The following is an 18135-nucleotide window of genomic DNA, read 5'->3' as shown; positions in this document are numbered from 1 at the left end:
TTCGAGAATATTCTGCAGAGTGACTAATTGGAACTGAAGACGTTACTGCCCTGAGTCGTACCTATGATGTGTGTTAGTGGAGAGGCGCCCACGGTTGTTCTTCGGCGGGGAGAGTCTGGGGAATGGTGAGGGATCCATTTGGGATCACATCCTCAAGGAGGAAATAGGTGGGTTGTGCCCCGAAAAGGTCGGTATAAACATCTAGTCCATTTTCACAGAGATCCAATATGAGAATCAATGGTTGCCATGGAATTGTTTCTAATACGAAAACAGTGTAAGTTGTAGTGCCATACTCCGTACGGGAAGACAATTGATGTTCCCCTGGCAGCTTCTCACCGCCGGGGCCCATCATTGGCCAACGGGATTCGCTTATTGGCTCTTCCGGCGGGCGACACAATAAGTCCACGTTTACCGCCTCATCGCTCTTAGTTTAGTTGTCCAGACTGTCCCCGAGTCCAGACGCTCCCCGACCTTACCTGCGTGATCCTCTGCCATTCTGCCCGTTGTAGCAGTGGATGAGGTGGTCGCTTTTGTGATCTCTTTATATCTAGCGTGCGGAGCTTGCTTCTCTATGGTGCGGCTCCGGCCAACTCTCCTTCAAGATGCAGTCCTCCCCAAACATGCTCACTAAGGTATGTCCTCCCCTCCAATGCCCCCGGCGATCTGGCTCTGGAGTTTCAAGGGCAACTATTAAACATCATATCCCACACAGTTCGAGTCGAAGTCCTCCAGAGCGAAGGGAATCGCTTTCCATCCCAAGCGGTTAGTCCACGACTGAGTTCCCACGCGTCGCAATCAAGCACCGCTGACCCTGACGGAACCAGGCCATGGATCTTAGTATCGCTTCACTCGTCGACTATCCAACTATGGGATTATCGCATGGGAACCCTCATTGACCGTTTCGAAGAACACGATGGCCCCGTTCGAGGCATTGACTTCCATCCTACACAACCCCTCTTCGTGTCCGGAGGCGATGACTACAAGATCAAAGTTTGGAACTATCAAACGCGGAGATGCCTTTTCACACTCAATGGCCATCTCGACTATGTGCGCACAGTGTTCTTCCATCCCGAGCTCCCTTGGATCCTTTCCGCGTCGGACGATCAGACAATCCGGATATGGAACTGGCAGAACCGGTCACTGAGTAAGTTGACATCTGGCCACCTATTCCGCACCAAACTGACTTCAAGTGTTCAGTCTGTACGATGACGGGTCACAATCACTATGTGATGTGCGCGCAATTTCACCCAACCGAGGACTTGATTGCCTCCGCCTCCCTAGACCAGTCTGTCCGTATCTGGGACATCTCGGGCCTGCGGAAGAAGCACTCCGCGCCGACGACCATGTCGTTCGAAGACCAGATGGCTCGGGCCAACCCCAGTCAGGCAGACATGTTCGGAAACACCGATGCAGTTGTGAAGTTTGTCTTGGAGGGCCACGACCGAGGAGTCAACTGGGTGTCATTCCACCCCACTCTGCCCCTTATCGTCTCCGCGGGTGACGACCGCCTGATAAAGTTATGGAGGATGAGTGGTACGTTATAACTAAGCGCGTTCCATGCGTGATTAGGGTCGCTAACATTGCACGATAGATACCAAAGCCTGGGAAGTCGATACATGTCGCGGTCATTTCCAGAATGCCTCAGCCTGTCTGTTCCACCCTCACCAAGATCTGATCCTCTCCGTCGGCGAAGATAAAACAATCAGAGCATGGGACTTGAATAAGAGAACCTCGGTCCAATCGTTCAAGCGGGATCTGGATCGCTTCTGGGTTATTGCTGCTCATCCCGAAATCAATCTCTTTGCCGCGGGTCACGACACTGGTGTCATGGTTTTCAAGTTGGAGCGCGAGAGGCCAGCTTCTGCGGTTTACCAGAATCAGTTGTTCTACATTACCAAGGAGAAGCATGTCAAGTCGTATGACTTCGCCAAGAATGTCGAATCCCCGCCGATGCTCTCGTTGCGTAAGCTTGGTGCTCCCTGGGTGCCTCCACGAACGGTCTCGTACAACCCCGCTGAGCGTGCTATCCTGGTTACTTCGCCAACAGATGGTGGCGTGTACGAGCTGATTCACCTCCCAAGGGATGCTACTGGTGCCGTGGAACCAACCGACGTAAAACGTGGCCAAGCTTCCTCTGCTGTCTTCGTCGCGCGCAATCGATTCGCTGTTTTCAACCAAGCAAACCAGCAGGTGGACATCAAGGACTTGAGCAACTCCACTACGAAGACTATCAAACCTCCTCCAGGCACCACCGATATCTACTTTGGCGGTACCGGCTGTCTACTCTTTGTCACTCCCACCACCGTCGCTCTTTTCGATATCCAACAAAAGAAGCAGTTGGCTGAGTTGGCTGTCAGCGGCGTCAAATACGTTGTCTGGTCCAACGATGGCCTTTATGCAGCTTTGCTCAGCAAACACAATGTGACGATTGTCACCAAATCCCTTGAGCAAGTAAGTAGCTTGCACGAGACGATTCGTATCAAGAGCGCCGCCTGGGATGACGCTGGCGTCCTTCTCTACTCCACCTTGAACCACGTTAAGTACTCTCTTCTTAATGGGTAAGTATGATCCTCGTTGTGATGAAGCACACATGCTGATATTGTAATAGTGACAATGGCATTATCCGCACCCTCGACCAGACTGTTTATCTCGTCAAGGTCAAGGGCCGGAACGTCTACTGCTTGGACCGCAGTGCCAAGCCCAGAATTCTGGAAATCGATCCTACAGAGTACCGGTTCAAGCTGGCGCTGGTTAAGAGAAACTATGATGAGATGCTCCAGATCATCAAGACATCTAGTCTTGTCGGTCAAAGCATCATCTCATACCTGCAGAAGAAGGGCTACCCAGAGATTGCGCTGCAGTTCGTGCAGGACCCTCAGACCCGTTTCGAGCTCGCGCTGGAGTGCGGTAACCTTGACGTTGCCGTCGAGATGGCTAGAGAGTTGGACCGCCCCAATCTGTGGAGCCGACTCGGCACGGAAGCTCTGGCCCATGGCAACCACCAGGTAGTGGAGATGGCCTACCAAAAGCAGCGGAACTTCGACAAGCTGTCGTTCCTCTACTTGGCCACTGGTGACCAGGAGAAGCTTGGACGAATGGCCAAGATTGCTGAACATCGTGGTGATTTCACTTCCCGGTTCCAGAACGCCATCTACCGTGGCGATGTTGAGGATAGGATCCAGATGTTCAAGGAGGTCGATCTTTGTAAGTTCCCAATTTAGCATCTCCGTCATAATGCCTCGCTAACAGCTTGTAGATCCTCTGGCGTATTTGACGGCAAAGACCCATGGGTTGACCGAAGAGGCGGAGTCCATCCTCGAGGCTTGCGGCCTCACGGAAGACCAGATCACTCTGCCCACGGGCGACGGGATCCCCCAGGTTCCCCAGCCTATCGTGCCAACTTTCAAGTCGAACTGGCCCGTCAAGGCTGCTGCCCATTCGTCGTTCGAGAAGGCGTTGCTCGGAGAGGTTGGCGCGGATGATGAAGCTGCGGCTATTGGCTTTGAAGCTGAAGAGGAAGAGGAAGAGGCTGAGACCGCCGGCGAGCACCTTGAAGATGAGGACGAGGACGTTGCTGGATGGGACATGGGAGACGAGATTAATGTCGAGGAAGATGTTGACTTCGTTAATGTGGACAGCGCTGAGGCGGGTGCTGGCAGCACTGAGGCCGACCTTTGGGCTCGCAACTCCCCTCTTGCCGCTGACCACGTCGCCGCTGGCTCCTTTGACACCGCTATGCAGCTCCTCAACCGCCAGGTTGGCGCCGTAAACTTCGCGCCTCTCAAGCCACGTTTCTTGGAAGTATATAAGGCCTCTAAGACTTATCTCCCAGCAACTCCCGGCCTGCCACCCCTGGTCAACTACGTTCGCCGGACTGTTGAGGAAACTGACTCGCGCAAGGTCCTCCCCGTTATCGCGGAGGATCTGGAGACCATTGCCAACGTAGACCTGCAGGAAGGCTACGCTGCGATGAGGGCTAACAAGCTCGAGGACGGCGTGAGAATCTTCAAGGGCATCTTGCACTCTCTCCTCGTGAACACTGTGTCGTCTGAGGCCGAGGTTGAACAGGCGAAGAAGATCATCGAGACCGCTCGGGAATACATCCTTGCGATGTCGATCGAATTGGAGCGCCGTTCTGTTGGAACCGACACCCCAGAAAACCTCAAGAGAAGCCTCGAGCTTTCTGCTTACTTCACGATCCCCAAGCTGGAGGTTGCGCATCGCCAGCTGGCACTGATGGCAGCAATGAAGCTTGCCTTTGCCAACAAGAATTACTCCTCAGCCCTCAGCTTTGCCAACCGGATGTTGGCGAACGGTGGCTCCCCTAAGCTCCTTGATCAGGTAAGTCAGATGACAAAGGTTTTGATTTCACACGGCGAGATGCTGACCAGTACACAGGCAAAGAAGATCAAGACTCAGTGCGAGCGCAGCCCGCAGGATAAGATTGACATCGAGTTCGACCATTTTGCCGAGTTCGATATCTGCGCTGCTTCCCATTCACCGATCTATAGCGGCTCCCCAAGCGTGTCGGATCCTTTCACCGGCGCTAAGTATCATGAACAGTATAAGGGCACCGTGTGTCGGATATCCGACGTGACCGAGATCGGTGCGCCGGCTAGTGGATTAAGGTTGTACGTTCCGGGCCAACATTAAAGATGAAGGAGTCGGAAGATACTCTGTCATGTAATTCTCTGTCTCCAATGTGAAAACATATGAAGCGAATATTTTTACGTGGGGGGAAGTTTGGTGATAGGGTGGCGCCCATGGCTGGAAGGAAAGCCGCTTACTAGATGTATGGATTTGCTGTTTACACTAATTTCCCAGCGACGTTGTTTTATATTACCTTGACTTCTACTTTCGCAATGCAACTTCAAGATGTTCATGAAAAAATAAAAAAGAAGAAGAAGAAGAAGAAGAAGAAGAAGAAGAAGAATGGTTCATGTATACATAGAGAAGAGAGTCGTCCCCATACCTGCAATTCGCAGTGGAGTAGAGAGATCATGCCAGCAAACTATCGTACAAATCCAAATCCATCTATACTCTAACAAATCTATAAATAAACATACCATCCATACCACCAATCAATCAACCAATCAATCAACCAATCAATCAATCGATTAATCACACCTCCCATCTTTCCATCCAGTCCTCCACCTCTCCTCCCAAAACCGACAATCAAACTCCTTCTTCCCCAGTTTCCGATTCACCTCATTATGCGCCTCACACATCCACGTCCCGAAATCCGCTCTCCCCTTTAACCGCGGCTCATTACGTCCACTGGGCTCGGCCATCCAGTTTCGGAAATCATCCGCACACACCCAGCACGGATACAAGCGCGAGAATATCTTCAGGAACGTCCGCATCTCGCCCTGTTGTTCCTGCGTCGCTTGCACGGGGTACGATGCCGTTAGGGAATGGAGGAATGTCCATGTTGAACGACCGAGCGCTTCTACGTCTGGGGGACAGTCGTCTCGTGGTTGGGGTGTGGATGTACTGGTAGTTGACTCGGGGGTTGGTTTTGTGGTTGTTGGGGTTGAGGTTGCGCCTTGGGCTTTGGCTTGTTTGGTTAGGTTGCGCCAGGATGCGGCGGAGGTGCAGAGGCGACATCTAGATTCCGTTCGTTAGTGGGCTTGGGTAGATATGGAAGGGGAGTAAAAGACGTACGGTTTTCCATCTTTGTCGAGAATGACCCCGTTGGGCAGTTTCGTCATTCCATTCGCATCTTTGGTCTCCTCTGTTGATGAGCTCGCGGCTGCGGGTGTTTGGTGGGGGAATAGGTTCTTCGGTAGACTGGGTTGTGATTCCGAGGTTGACATTGTGGATTTGTTTGCTCTTCACGAGAGTGTCAGCCGTCGATCAACTGAGTAGTATCTCTGATGCTTTTCGGAGGTGCTCGGTATACCGCGGAGGTGCGTCGTGGTTGACGAGAATGGTCAGGTTCGTAGGGAAGAGGAGTTCCAATCCCTCGGACGTATGTACACAGATATTAAAGATGGGTATCCTCCCCGGGTTATATTCTTGAATTTTGCCTTTTCTTCTCCGTTCTTTGCCCTTCTGGTTGTCCTCCAGGAACCAAAGTAAGCATAAAATTAGTGCTTTGTCAGCTGATTCTTTTCCCCGGGTTTCCACTCCCGGTGCCTGGACAGGAATGTCCCGCCGTTCATCAACGACCGAGCTAACTTAGTTGGTTGCTTGTGTACGATTACTAGGTACTTTCTATAGACGGATAATACTTGTTCGAGTCAATTCGTTGTTACGAGTTCGATTTCTTGGTTTTGCGATACCGACAAATCTATAGCTGCACTATCCGATAGTTCGGAATTGGCGTCGCGTCGCGAATTGCCCGCGTTCGATTCGAAAGTCGCGAATTCATCCCCGAAGAACTTAATAAGAGCAAGCGTGAAGAAGAACAAGATGGCATCTCGACGTCGTGTAGTATCCGATTCGGAGTCCGAGTCTGATGAACCCGTCGGGCCTTCGGTCCCTTCCGATGATGTGCTCGAAAAGGCTCTACGCGACACCGTCGCGAAGATTTACAAATCGGGGAATATGGAGGAATTAACGGTTAAGCGGGTGCGCATGGCTGCCGAGAAAGTCCTCGGGGTCGAGGAGGGCTTTTTTAAGGGGAGCAGCATTTGGAAGTCAAAGAGTGATCAGATAATCAAGGATGAAGTGGTATGTTTTGGGAATGTTTTGTAGTTGTACAATTGGGTTAGTCGTTTGCTAATTGTTACGGGTCCATAGGAGGTACAAGATAAGCGGGCGCAAGAACCGAAGTCGGATGAAGAGCTAGAGGAGCCTGCTCCTCCCGCAAAGAAGGCTTCTTCCGCTAAAAGGACCAAACCCGACAAAGCTGAGACATCGCGAAAGCGAAGGAAAACGAATACACCAGAACACGAAGACCAGAGTGAAGTCAGCGCACCACTAGATGATGAGAGTGAGGAGGAAGTGAAAAAGCCCGCTAAAAAACAACCAAAATCGACTGCCGGAAAGAGTTCGAAACCGAAGCCTCGGAAAGAACAGATGTCAGATGACTCGGGGGACGTAGAGCCAAAAAAAGATGATGTCGCACCATCAGAGGCTGAGGAATCTAAGAATGACCGCGGAGAGGACTCGGAGAGCGAAATGTCAGTGGTTCTTGACGAAGAGCCTAAGCCTACCCGAAAGCGACAGAAGAGTGCCGGTTCCGAAGCTTCAACACAGAAAGGGAAGAAGAAGACGATCACAGCTAAAGCGAAGGACGCGGACCTTGACCCAGACCAAAAGAAGATAAAGGAGTTGCAAGATTTGCTGGTCAAATGCGGCATCAGGAAACTTTGGTGGCGACTGCTGGCTCCATATGAGACATCCAAGGAAAAGATCGGACACCTTGAGGGAATGCTCAGGGAGGCAGGGATGACGGGACCATTCAAGGGAAAGGAAGCTGAAAGGAAAGCCTTGAAGATCAGAGAAAGGCGCGAGCTTCAAGCTGATGTCGCCTCGTGCCAAGAGGAGGTAAAGCTGTACGGTAAAGACGGTGCCGACGAAGAGAGCGATAGCGGGCGACCAGGACGACGTTTAAACCGAGGCCGCAAGCACCTCGCCTTCTTAGAAGATGACGGGGAGGAGACGGACTGATGGCTGGACGGATGGCGCATTATGTGGTGGAGCATATTTAGCAGCTTCTGCCTGGAGCAGTTGATTGCCGTGTAATAATATTCCGAGTTCTTGCTGTATTAATGCCTTCATGGAATCAAAAGTAGGATTCACAGTTATGATTATTGCGGTTGTCCGTCATTTTCCGGTCTTTGTCCCTCCCATACGTTGCGCGACTAAGCTGAAGACCGCGACCGAAGAGATAAAGAGGACGAGGTTATAGAACTGCATGGATCGTGATTAGTATTCCGACTCAATGCCCGTTTCTGGAGTTATAGATAGCTCACAGCAGTTCTGGAGTATTCATTCTCCTCGGCCTCCGTTCTGGCCTCAACGAATAACCGCCGTAGATTAGGAAGGTTTGCCTAATAAGAGGGTTAACGAGATCGTGGACATATAGCAATTCCAATTTCCATACCATCACACCAGTCGAAGTGTACAATGCCAAGTGATATGGTCTGGAGTACTCCTGAGAAGTGGTGGTAATTAAGCTCCGCGGGCTTAAATGCTAAAAAGGCAGAGCCGCGTTTTGTGGACAACTTTTGGGTCCAGACACATGATGAGACCCTTTCCTTAATCCACTTCCACCTCATCTTCTCCGCTCTCCCTCAACTGCGCCCATTCCCCCCTTTTCTTCCATAACCTGGGCCTTTGGGGATGACGCTTTAATTCTACCCTAATCCTTCCAGTCATTTGAAACGCCATATCCCCGACCCACCGACGGTATCCCTGAACCTTTCGCCGCCGCCAAATTCCCCGCAGTGGTCCGCAAGGACACTCTTGCATACGTAAATCCGACTTCGTTCCTCGCTGCGGGAGCTCGATATCATTCACGATGGCTATGAGCAGGATACGCGGCGCCTTTGCGGTGCCTAGAAAAGGGGAAACATTCGAATTGCGAGCTGGTCTTGTGTATGCACTCCGAACTTCTGGCAATTACGCGTTCCTGCGAGTGTCACTAACGAGAATTACAGATCTCAATATGCCTACGAACGGTATGTCTCCGGTTGAGTTGCGATGATCCAGCACCTATACCGAGTTCAGTGATGATGTCTGACCCCGTCACAGAAAGGAGGCTATCCAGAAAACCATCATGGCCATGACCTTAGGAAAAGATGTCTCCGCCCTTTTCCCCGATGTCCTGAAGAATATTGCGACGAGCGATCTTGAACAGAAGAAATTAGTATACCTGTATCTGATGTGGGTGGCCCATGACTGTCTCGATCGTCGCTCTGCATGCTGATATTCGATGCGCGGCAATCAGGAATTACGCCAAATCTCACCCGGATCTCTGTATTCTTGCCGTGAATACCTTCGTTCAAGACTCCGAAGACCCTAATCCCCTGATCAGGGCACTTGCAATCCGAACGATGGGATGTATTCGAGTGGACAAGATGGTCGACTACATGGAGGAGCCCCTCCGGAAGACTCTCAGGGATGAGTCGCCCTATGTCCGCAAGACAGCTGCCATTTGTGTTGCCAAGCTTTTCGATCTCAACCCCGGAATGTGTATGGAGAATGGTTTCCTGGAAATGCTTCAAGAGATGATTGGAGACCCCAACCCCATGGTGGTTGCGAACTCGGTGACAGCGCTCTCGGAGATCCACCACGCCGCGCCGGAAACCAATGCGCTCCAGGTCACAACCAATACATTACGCAAGCTATTGATGGCGTTGAACGAGTGCACAGAGTGGGGTCGAGTTACGATTCTCACAACGCTGGCAGAGTACCGGACTACTGAGGTCACCGAATCAGAGCATATCTGTGAGCGCGTGGCCCCTCAATTCCAGCATGCGAATCCCAGTGTCGTGTTGGCCGCCGTCAAGGTCGTCTTTTTGCACATGAGGAATATCAAGGATGAACTCTCCAAGAACTATCTGAAGAAGATGGCCCCTCCCTTAGGTAATTTAGCCCCCTTGAACCCCACTATGGAGACAATCTAATCATGATGCTTGATTCTAGTAACTCTTGTCTCGTCAGCACCCGAAGTACAATATGTGGCTCTGAGAAATATCGACCTATTACTGCAAAAACAGCCTGATATTCTAAACAAGGAGCTCCGTGTGTTCTTCTGCAAGTACAACGACCCGCCCTATGTCAAGTTCCAGAAGCTTGAGATCATGGTTCGCATTGCCAACGATCGCAATGTCGACCAACTTCTGGCAGAACTTAAGGAATACGCCCTGGAAGTGGACATGGACTTCGTGCGGCGCGCTGTCAAGGCCATCGGTCAGGTCGCCATCAAGATTGAGAACGCCAGTGAGAAGTGTGTTAACACATTGTTGGACTTGATCAACACGAAGGTCAACTACGTAGTGCAGGAGGCGATCGTGGTGATCAAGGACATTTTCCGGAAGTATCCTGGCTACGAAGGCATCATTCCCACCCTTTGCAAATGCATCGATGAGCTCGATGAGCCTAACGCCAGAGCCGCGCTCATCTGGATCGTGGGAGAATATGCGGAGAAGATCAACAATGCCGGAGATATCCTAGCCGGATTCGTGGAAGGCTTTAATGAAGAGTTCTCACAAACGCAGCTGCAAATCCTCACAGCTGTTGTTAAACTCTTCGTAAAACGGCCTGAAAAAGCCCAGGGACTAGTGCAGAAGGTTCTGCAGGCCGCTACAGCCGAGAACGACAACCCTGACGTTCGTGACCGTGCCTATGTGTACTGGCGCTTGCTCTCCAACACAAGCGACCCTGGTGCCACTAAGAACATCATGCTCTCTGAAAAGCCGCCGATCGTGACTACCATCCATTCTCTCCCCCCAGCACTTCTCGAAAAACTCCTCACCGAACTTTCTACCCTCGCCTCTGTATACCACAAGCCACCCGAGCAATTCGTGGGCCAAGGCAGATTTGGTGCCGACGCCGTTCAAAGGGCCGCCATCGAGTATGTACCCCTGCTAGCTGGACTTTACTTGCTCTCTTCGCTAACCATTATTCTTTAGGGAACAAATCCAAAATGCACGTGAGAACCCATTGGCTGCGGCTGCGGCTGCGGCGGCAGTTAGTGGGAAGGCTCCGCCGCCCCAGAGTCAGAATAACGTCGAGAATCTTCTGGATATCGATTTCGACGGAGGTGCACCAGCCTCCGCTCAGAAGGAACCAAGCGCCGGCATGTCCGGCCTTGAAGGCCTTGCCGGCACACCTGTCCGGGTAGAGTCTCCCGCTGCCGGTGCTCCGGCGGGCAACAATAATCTGGATGATCTACTGGGCGTGTTTGGCGACGGCGGAGGTGCTGCTGCCCCGGTCCCAGCCCCCAATGGTGGTAGTGCTAGCGCAGACCTCATGAATGGTTTCGCTGGGCTGGATTTATCATCGAACACCACATCTCCACCACCGGGAGGAAGCCAGCCCAAGAAGACCAACGAGGACATTTTGTCACTGTTTTAAATCCATCGTCGATGTATGGGTGGGATCCAATATGTATAGCCGAAGACAGGTCAGCGTGGAGGTGCTTCAAAAGATGACTTAATCCTTGCATTCGGTATAGATTTCCACGGTCTTCATTGTTTGATTTCGCCAGCAATGCCCGCTGTGACCTTTTTATCCTTTTTATTCTTCTTCACTTGTGATTACTTGTATATCCTGAGCATCCTTTTCTTCAATCTTTCATGTCTATTTCCCATCAATGCTAGGGACGGAATCTAGAGACATTATTCTCTCACGTATCGTGACCCTTTGAATTATAACCCATATGTAGCAAGATGGCAAAACAAGACAACCAGATCCCGAGTCGGCCGATGGAGTACAACTACATTCGGCTCGCCGTGCCCTCGGAAACTTTTCGCGAATGCCGAAAATACAAGCAATCCCGGGATTACTAAACATTTAGTAGTACCGCTGTCTCCAATTTGTTTTCTTCTTTTTCTTCCGTTTCTTCCCTCGTAGTGGAGCCGTTGGGGTTGGAGTCAGTGGAGGGACTCCATTGCATAGAATTGATTTGCTGGTATGGCAACATCTAAGTAAATGGTTTTTCGCGGTCATGTACAATGCCAATGGCGTGATAATAGTAATCTGACGTATGTATCTAGTATCTACTCTGGATTTTCTCTAGTAGTACAGGATATAGACCGTACTTTAGGTCTGATAATAAGGATTGAAATCTGCCGTCTCGGCGCATTAGTGCCGATCATAAACCAGACACCGAGAATTAGCCGTCTTTATTTACGAAAAAATAAAATAAATCAATCAATAAAGGAAAGAAATATGGAGCATAGTAAAAGGCAAATATCTCACCGACCTCCAATGAGCACGCTGTACATGACTTGCCCAGAAACCTCAGCATATACCAGTTTTGGCCTCAAGTACGAATCAAAGCCGACTCTCGTCCCGTCAATACGTACGTACATACAAAATCAGAGAGTGGAGACCATGGCTTTCCAGACCCGCTATATCCGTAGAAATCCATGGACGGTCCGGAGTAGATCCGTAAAGCCCATCGAGTCAGTATAAATGGTCCATGGGACCGGTTCCGGATCTGGTCTTTTCTGAACATCAGTCCCCAGAATAGCACCACCAGGTCAATATGGCGCAAACAGACTACAAGTTTGAAGGATGGATGGGCCTGTCACCCGAGTCGGCAGATGGAAAGATGGTCTGGCAGGAATTTGAGCCAAAGGAATGGGAGGAGACCGATGTCGATATCAAGGTCACTCATTGTGGTGTTTGCGGATCGGATCTGCATACTCTCCGTAGCGGCTGGGTAGGTTACCTGGGTTCCTTTTTACATGGCTCAGCAGGATATATCATATTGAAGGGTAGAGGAATGAGATGGCTGACTCCTGGCACAGGGCCCTACCAAATATCCCTGTTGCGTTGGCCACGAGATCGTCGGTATTGCCGTCCGTGTAGGCTCGAAAGCCGTGGGCGATATCAAAGTCGGAGATCGTGTCGGCGTCGGCGCCCAGAGTGACTCGTGTCTGGGCCGTCTAGGTGATTGCCCCGAATGCGCTATGGGCTGGGAGCAATATTGCTCTCACAAGATCGTCGGCACGTACAACGGCATCCATCTCAACGGCGGGAAATCCTACGGTGGATACTCGTTGTACAACCGTACCCCGTCCAACTTTGTCATCAAGATCCCAGATGCCATTCCCTCGGCCGAGGCAGCTCCCATGCTGTGCGGCGGTGTCACCGTCTACAGCCCCTTGAAGCACAATGGCTGCGGCCCCGGCAAACGCGTTGGAATCATCGGCGTCGGCGGACTGGGTCACTTCGGTGTTCTGTTCGCGAAGGCCATGGGCGCAGACAAAGTCGTCGCTATCTCGCGCAAGGCTAGCAAGAGTGCCGATTCACTGAAAATGGGCGCGGATATCTACATCGCCACGGACGATGAACCGGACTGGGCGACTAAATATGCCCGTTCCTTGGACCTTATTGTCTGCACGGTTTCTTCCTCCAAGGTACGTTTTTTACTTTATCTCATAACGACAGAGAATCACTCTGGAGTTGAGTTCATCCACGAGGCTAATGTCTGATTTAGATGCCCATGACGGAGTACGTGGGTCTTCTGGCTACCAACGGCAGTCTGGTTCAGGTCGGTCTTCCTGAGGATGGGACTCTTTTCGCGAATGTGCGTAACCTTATTCGCCGAGTGAAGGTTGAGAGTTCCTTTATTGGATCTCCCCGTGAGATTCGGGAGATGTTCGAGCTTGTTGCGGAGAAGGGTGTTAAGCCTTGGATTGAGGAGATCTCTATGAAGGATGCTAATACCGCTATCGTGGATATGCATGCGGGTAAGGCGCGGTATCGTTATGTGCTGGTTAATGAGCAGCAGTGATGTGTCTTGGGGGAGGAGTTGGCTTCAATTTGTCTGTGGGTTGATAGACTTGGAGTATATGGTTTAGACAGATACCAAAATGGGATATGTGATAGACGACTCAGTCACTTTAGGTATTGGCGACACTCGATGGATATAGTATTGCCGCTGTGAAGAGCCACTTTTAGTAATTCTCCAATGGATGTAGAAGCATTATTGTTCACACGACTACCAGACATTTCTGTGCTCATCGATGTACCAAAAGTATAAAAACACAATATTATTATATATTACTAAAACGGTATTATCTGACAAATAAGAAACTCTTGCGCCATCCAACTTGTAACTTTTCTTTTCGTTTTTCTTGTGAGCAGCAAATCTTGGGGGGATCAAATGTCAGACGATTATCAACGATCAAACAAATCAAACAGTGATATTATAACTTATCGAATTGTTGCTCTTCTGGTATCTTAGATGGCCGATGTTCAGCTACCCTATCCTTGGGCAGCTGGGTTTAGAGCAGGATCATCACACCCATGACTGCAGCCAAGAGACCGACAGTAGGCTTGACAGCCCGAGCAGCACCAGTGAGTGGTGGCTGGGAGGGCTGAGCTGGGGAGACACCAGTAGGCGCGACTGGGGTCTCGCCAGGAGTGGTGGGCTGGACGGGGGAGACGCCAGTGGGCTGGACGGGAGTCTCGCCAGTAACAGAAGGTTGCACAGGAGAGACGCCAGTGGGCTGGACGGGAGTCTCGCCAGGAACAGAAGGTTGCACAGGAGAGACGCCAGTAGGCTGGACGGGAGTTTCACCTGGAACGGATGGCTGGACGGGGGAGACGCCGGTGGGCTGGACGGGAGTTTCGCCAGGAACAGAAGGTTGTACAGGAGAGACACCGGTGGGCTGGACGGGAGTCTCGCCAGGAACAGAAGGTTGTACAGGAGAGACACCGGTGGGCTGGACGGGAGTCTCGCCAGGAACAGAAGGTTGCACAGGAGAGACGCCAGTAGGCTGGACGGGAGTTTCACCTGGAACGGATGGCTGGACGGGGGAGACGCCGGTGGGCTGGACGGGAGTCTCGCCAGGAACAGAAGGTTGCACAGGAGAGACGCCAGTGGGCTGGACGGGAGTCTCGCCAGGAACAGAAGGTTGCACAGGAGAGACGCCAGTAGGCTGGACGGGAGTTTCACCTGGAACGGATGGCTGGACGGGGGAGACGCCGGTGGGCTGGACGGGAGTTTCGCCAGGAACAGAAGGTTGTACAGGAGAGACACCGGTGGGCTGGACGGGAGTCTCGCCAGGAACAGAAGGTTGTACAGGAGAGACACCGGTGGGCTGGACGGGAGTCTCGCCAGGAACAGAAGGTTGCACAGGAGAGACGCCGGTGGGCTGGACGGGAGTTTCGCCAGGAACAGAAGGTTGTACAGGAGAGACACCGGTGGGCTGGACGGGAGTCTCGCCAGGAACAGAAGGTTGTACAGGAGAGACACCGGTGGGCTGGACGGGAGTCTCGCCAGGAACAGAAGGTTGTACAGGAGAGACACCGGTGGGCTGGACGGGAGTCTCGCCAGGAACAGAAGGTTGTACAGGAGAGACACCGGTGGGCTGGACGGGAGTCTCGCCAGGAACAGAAGGTTGCACAGGAGAGACGCCAGTAGGCTGGACGGGAGTTTCACCTGGAACGGATGGCTGGACGGGGGAGACGCCGGTGGGCTGGACGGGAGTTTCGCCAGGAACAGAAGGTTGTACAGGAGAGACACCGGTGGGCTGGACGGGAGTCTCGCCAGGAACAGAAGGTTGTACAGGAGAGACACCGGTGGGCTGGACGGGAGTCTCGCCAGGAACAGAAGGTTGTACAGGAGAGACACCGGTGGGCTGGACGGGAGTCTCGCCAGGAACAGAAGGTTGTACAGGAGAGACACCGGTGGGCTGGACGGGAGTCTCGCCAGGAACAGAAGGTTGTACAGGAGAGACACCGGTGGGCTGGACGGGAGTCTCGCCAGGAACAGAAGGTTGTACAGGAGAGACGCCAGTGGGCTGGACGGGAGTCTCACCCGGAACAACAGGCTGGACAGGGGTCTCTCCCGGAACAACAGGCTGGACAGGGGTTTCACCAGGGACGGAAGGCTGGACAGGAGTCTCTCCCGGAACAACAGGCTGGACAGGGGTTTCACCAGGGACGGAAGGCTGGACAGGAGTCTCTCCCGGAACAACAGGCTGGACAGGGGTCTCTCCCGGAACAACAGGCTGGACAGGGGTCTCGCCTGGAACAGAGGGTTGAGTAGTGACTGGCTTTCCGGGGACAGTAGATTGACCAGGAGCCACAGGAACTGGCTGGGTAGGGGCAACCGGGACGGTGGTGTTCTGGAAGGGAGCAGTGGGAACTGGAGCAGGTGGCAGAAGAGTGCTGTTCTTAGGAGGTACCGGTACCGGTGCTGGTGGCAGAGGAACACCAGTGCCAGTGGGCACAGGCTTCACAGGCGGCAAGGTCGACGACTCACAGAATGTGGTGGTGACCGTAATGATGTTAGTCTGAGTGATGGGAACGGTGAGAGTCTTGGTGCCAGAGGTGACAACAGAAGACGTGACAGGGCACTCAGTAGTAACATAGGTGGTTGTCTTGGTGATCTCCGTGATGGGCTGGGTGTTGTGAGGAGGCTCCGTCTGATGGGGAGGCTTGGTGTGAGGGGGCTCAGTGCCGGTGGGCTTGGTGTGAGGGGGCTCAGTGCCGGTGGGCTTGGTGTGAGGGGGCTCAGTGCCAGTGGGCTTGGTGTGAGGGGGCTCAGTGCCAGTGGGCTTCTCCTGCGTAGGCTGAGGCTTGGTGTGAGGGGGCTCAGTGCCGGTGGGCTTGGTGTGAGGGGGCTCAGTGCCGGTGGGCTTGGTGTGAGGGGGCTCAGTGCCAGTGGGCTTCTCCTGCGTAGGCTGAGGCTTGGTGTGAGGGGGCTCAGTGCCGGTGGGCTTGGTGTGAGGGGGCTCAGTGCCAGTGGGCTTCTCCTGCGTAGGCTGAGGCTTGGTGTGAGGGGGCTCAGTGCCGGTGGGCTTGGTGTGAGGGGGCTCAGTGCCGGTGGGCTTCTCATGGGTAGGCTCCGGCTTGGTGTGAGGGGGCTCAGTGCCGGTGGGCTTCTCATGGGTAGGCTCCGGCTTGGTGTGAGGGGGCTCAGTGCCTGTGGGCTTCTCATGGGTAGGCTCCGGCTTGGTGTGTGGAGGCTCCGTGCCGTGAGTAGGCTTCTCATGGGTAGGCTCCGGCTTGGTGTGTGCAGGCTCCGTGCCGGTGGGCTTCTCATGAGTAGGCTCCGTATGAGGAGGCTCAGTCTTGCTGGGCTCCTTATTGGGAGGCTTCTCATGAGTAGGTTTCTCATGACTAGGCTCCGTGTTATGAGGAGGCTCCTTGTGAGACCCAGTAGGGCGAGGAGGAGGGTTGGGAGCCTCAGTCCATTGAGGAGGTTCCTTGTGAGCCAGATCAATTGTAGCCGGAGCCCCATGATCCACACCTCGGTTTTGGATAACACCAGCGAGTACTGGGCCAGCCAGAGCCAGCAGAGCAATAGTTCCCTTAACCATCTCGAAGGATGATCGACCTATCGAAACCAGGTACCAAAAGCACAAACAAAGACGATTAATTAGAATTAAACGAATGAAAAAAGAGCGAGCGACTTTTATTAGCTCGGTACAAGCGTGTTGAGAGAGGGAGAAGTCGTTTCAGGAGAGAGAAGACGTGAACTTATATCTCCATGGCGGCGACTTCTTTTGCCGTTTCCGTGCGGTGCTCATTGATAGCTACAATGGCACAGTAGTATCGATTTGCAGCAAGATCTGGTGCCTGGTCAAGAGGAGAAGCAAATCTTGATTCCGTGACACATAAGGCCCATTGGTCTGCAGTGTATAACTGGGACATAACGAGCCATGGTTTGCTGGCCAGTCGGTTAGTGGAACAAGCAATGGGTGGTACGTGGATAAGACTCAAAATCTTCAGATAAAGTTGGGAGGTGGGTGCTACGTGGTATCGTATTCAGGCGAGGAACCCACATGCCCTGTTAAATCTTCGGAGGTTACGGAAAGAAAGATGGCGCAATTAGTTCTTGGATGCAGTACGGAGGAAGTCGTGGTGTCATCACTTCAGTCGAGGGTCTTCAAGAGAAGCCACGGATGCTAGCCCCATCCGGCGATCGAAACTTCAAGGAACATGCAGATACAGTTTTGTTCCTTGAGTAAAATAGCTAGATGACCTATGACAGGATCGTTCCTAGCATTGCCGTCTTCTTTCAACGCCATGGACAACCGTGGCCAGCTTAAACCGTGAAGTCATTCAAAAACGGCAGTCAACAGTGCACAAGGCTGGTCAACAAGAGATTTTTCCTACTTGTGGTCACTGGCTTGCAGCTCAATTGACGCCAAGCTGGTGGCGTCACCAGGATTGCCCCAGTGCTTCAAATTCGCAGGACTCTGCAGAATTGACTAAAGCGCCTCTGGAATGTGGAGATTGGCTATGGAGAAGTTCTGCAAGCTTACGGTAAGCGTGAAGTCCACGTTGTGGACATGGTACAAGGCGCAAAAAGGAAAGCCGTAACGAAGGAAGCGAATACAGAATCGAAGCAGTCCCAGCAAATCACGAAGAATGTGCAGAATTTTACATGCTTCGAAAACTTCATCTGTGCATACTAGTCAATGACGACACCTAAAAGATATTGCTCAAGCACAGCTGGAATCAATCGAGTATGACGACACTGATGTCTTCTAG

General features: G+C 52.4%; 6 protein-coding genes across 6 annotated transcripts; 4 read left to right on the top strand and 2 right to left on the bottom strand.

The window, feature by feature from the left end:
- Positions 1–602: 602 nt before the first annotated feature.
- Positions 603–4653, top strand: AO090005001354 (coatomer subunit alpha; the record flags this gene model as incomplete). The annotated part of the gene is made up of 8 exons (XM_001818231.3): positions 603–632; positions 713–762; positions 825–1144; positions 1198–1533; positions 1592–2558; positions 2609–3204; positions 3257–4341; positions 4399–4653. The coding sequence occupies 8 exons, from the start codon at positions 603–605 to the stop codon at positions 4651–4653; spliced, it is 3639 nt and encodes a 1212-aa protein (XP_001818283.1).
- A 694-nt stretch (positions 4654–5347) lies between these two features.
- Positions 5348–5816, bottom strand: AO090005001355 (flavin-linked sulfhydryl oxidase; the record flags this gene model as incomplete). Its single annotated transcript, XM_023237921.1, has 3 exons — positions 5348–5406; positions 5477–5607; positions 5665–5816. 3 exons carry the CDS (start codon positions 5814–5816, stop codon positions 5348–5350), a joined length of 342 nt encoding a protein of 113 aa, XP_023089328.1.
- Positions 5817–6414: 598 nt separating this feature from the next.
- Positions 6415–7617, top strand: AO090005001356 (putative transcriptional regulator; the record flags this gene model as incomplete). Its single annotated transcript, XM_001818233.1, has 2 exons — positions 6415–6675; positions 6745–7617. 2 exons carry the CDS (start codon positions 6415–6417, stop codon positions 7615–7617), a joined length of 1134 nt encoding a protein of 377 aa, XP_001818285.1.
- Positions 7618–8470: 853 nt separating this feature from the next.
- On the top strand, positions 8471–11031 carry AO090005001357 (putative AP-1 adaptor complex subunit beta; the record flags this gene model as incomplete). The annotated part of the gene is made up of 6 exons (XM_001818234.3): positions 8471–8547; positions 8610–8630; positions 8704–8835; positions 8900–9537; positions 9598–10528; positions 10587–11031. The coding sequence occupies 6 exons, from the start codon at positions 8471–8473 to the stop codon at positions 11029–11031; spliced, it is 2244 nt and encodes a 747-aa protein (XP_001818286.1).
- Positions 11032–12166: 1135 nt separating this feature from the next.
- Positions 12167–13420, top strand: AO090005001358 (NAD(P)-dependent alcohol dehydrogenase; the record flags this gene model as incomplete). Its single annotated transcript, XM_001818235.1, has 3 exons — positions 12167–12343; positions 12432–13043; positions 13124–13420. 3 exons carry the CDS (start codon positions 12167–12169, stop codon positions 13418–13420), a joined length of 1086 nt encoding a protein of 361 aa, XP_001818287.1.
- Positions 13421–13913: 493 nt separating this feature from the next.
- cspA (putative cell surface protein) lies at positions 13914–16958 on the bottom strand (the record flags this gene model as incomplete). The annotated part of the gene is made up of 1 exon (XM_001818236.1): positions 13914–16958. One exon carries the CDS (start codon positions 16956–16958, stop codon positions 13914–13916), a length of 3045 nt encoding a protein of 1014 aa, XP_001818288.1.
- Positions 16959–18135: the final 1177 nt, after the last annotated feature.

Source organism: Aspergillus oryzae, chromosome 1 (assembly GCF_000184455.2).
Source record: "Aspergillus oryzae RIB40 DNA, chromosome 1".
NCBI classification, from domain to species: domain Eukaryota; kingdom Fungi; phylum Ascomycota; class Eurotiomycetes; order Eurotiales; family Aspergillaceae; genus Aspergillus; species Aspergillus oryzae.
Note: the sequence above shows the minus strand (reverse complement) of the source record. Positions and strands in the feature narration are given on the sequence as shown.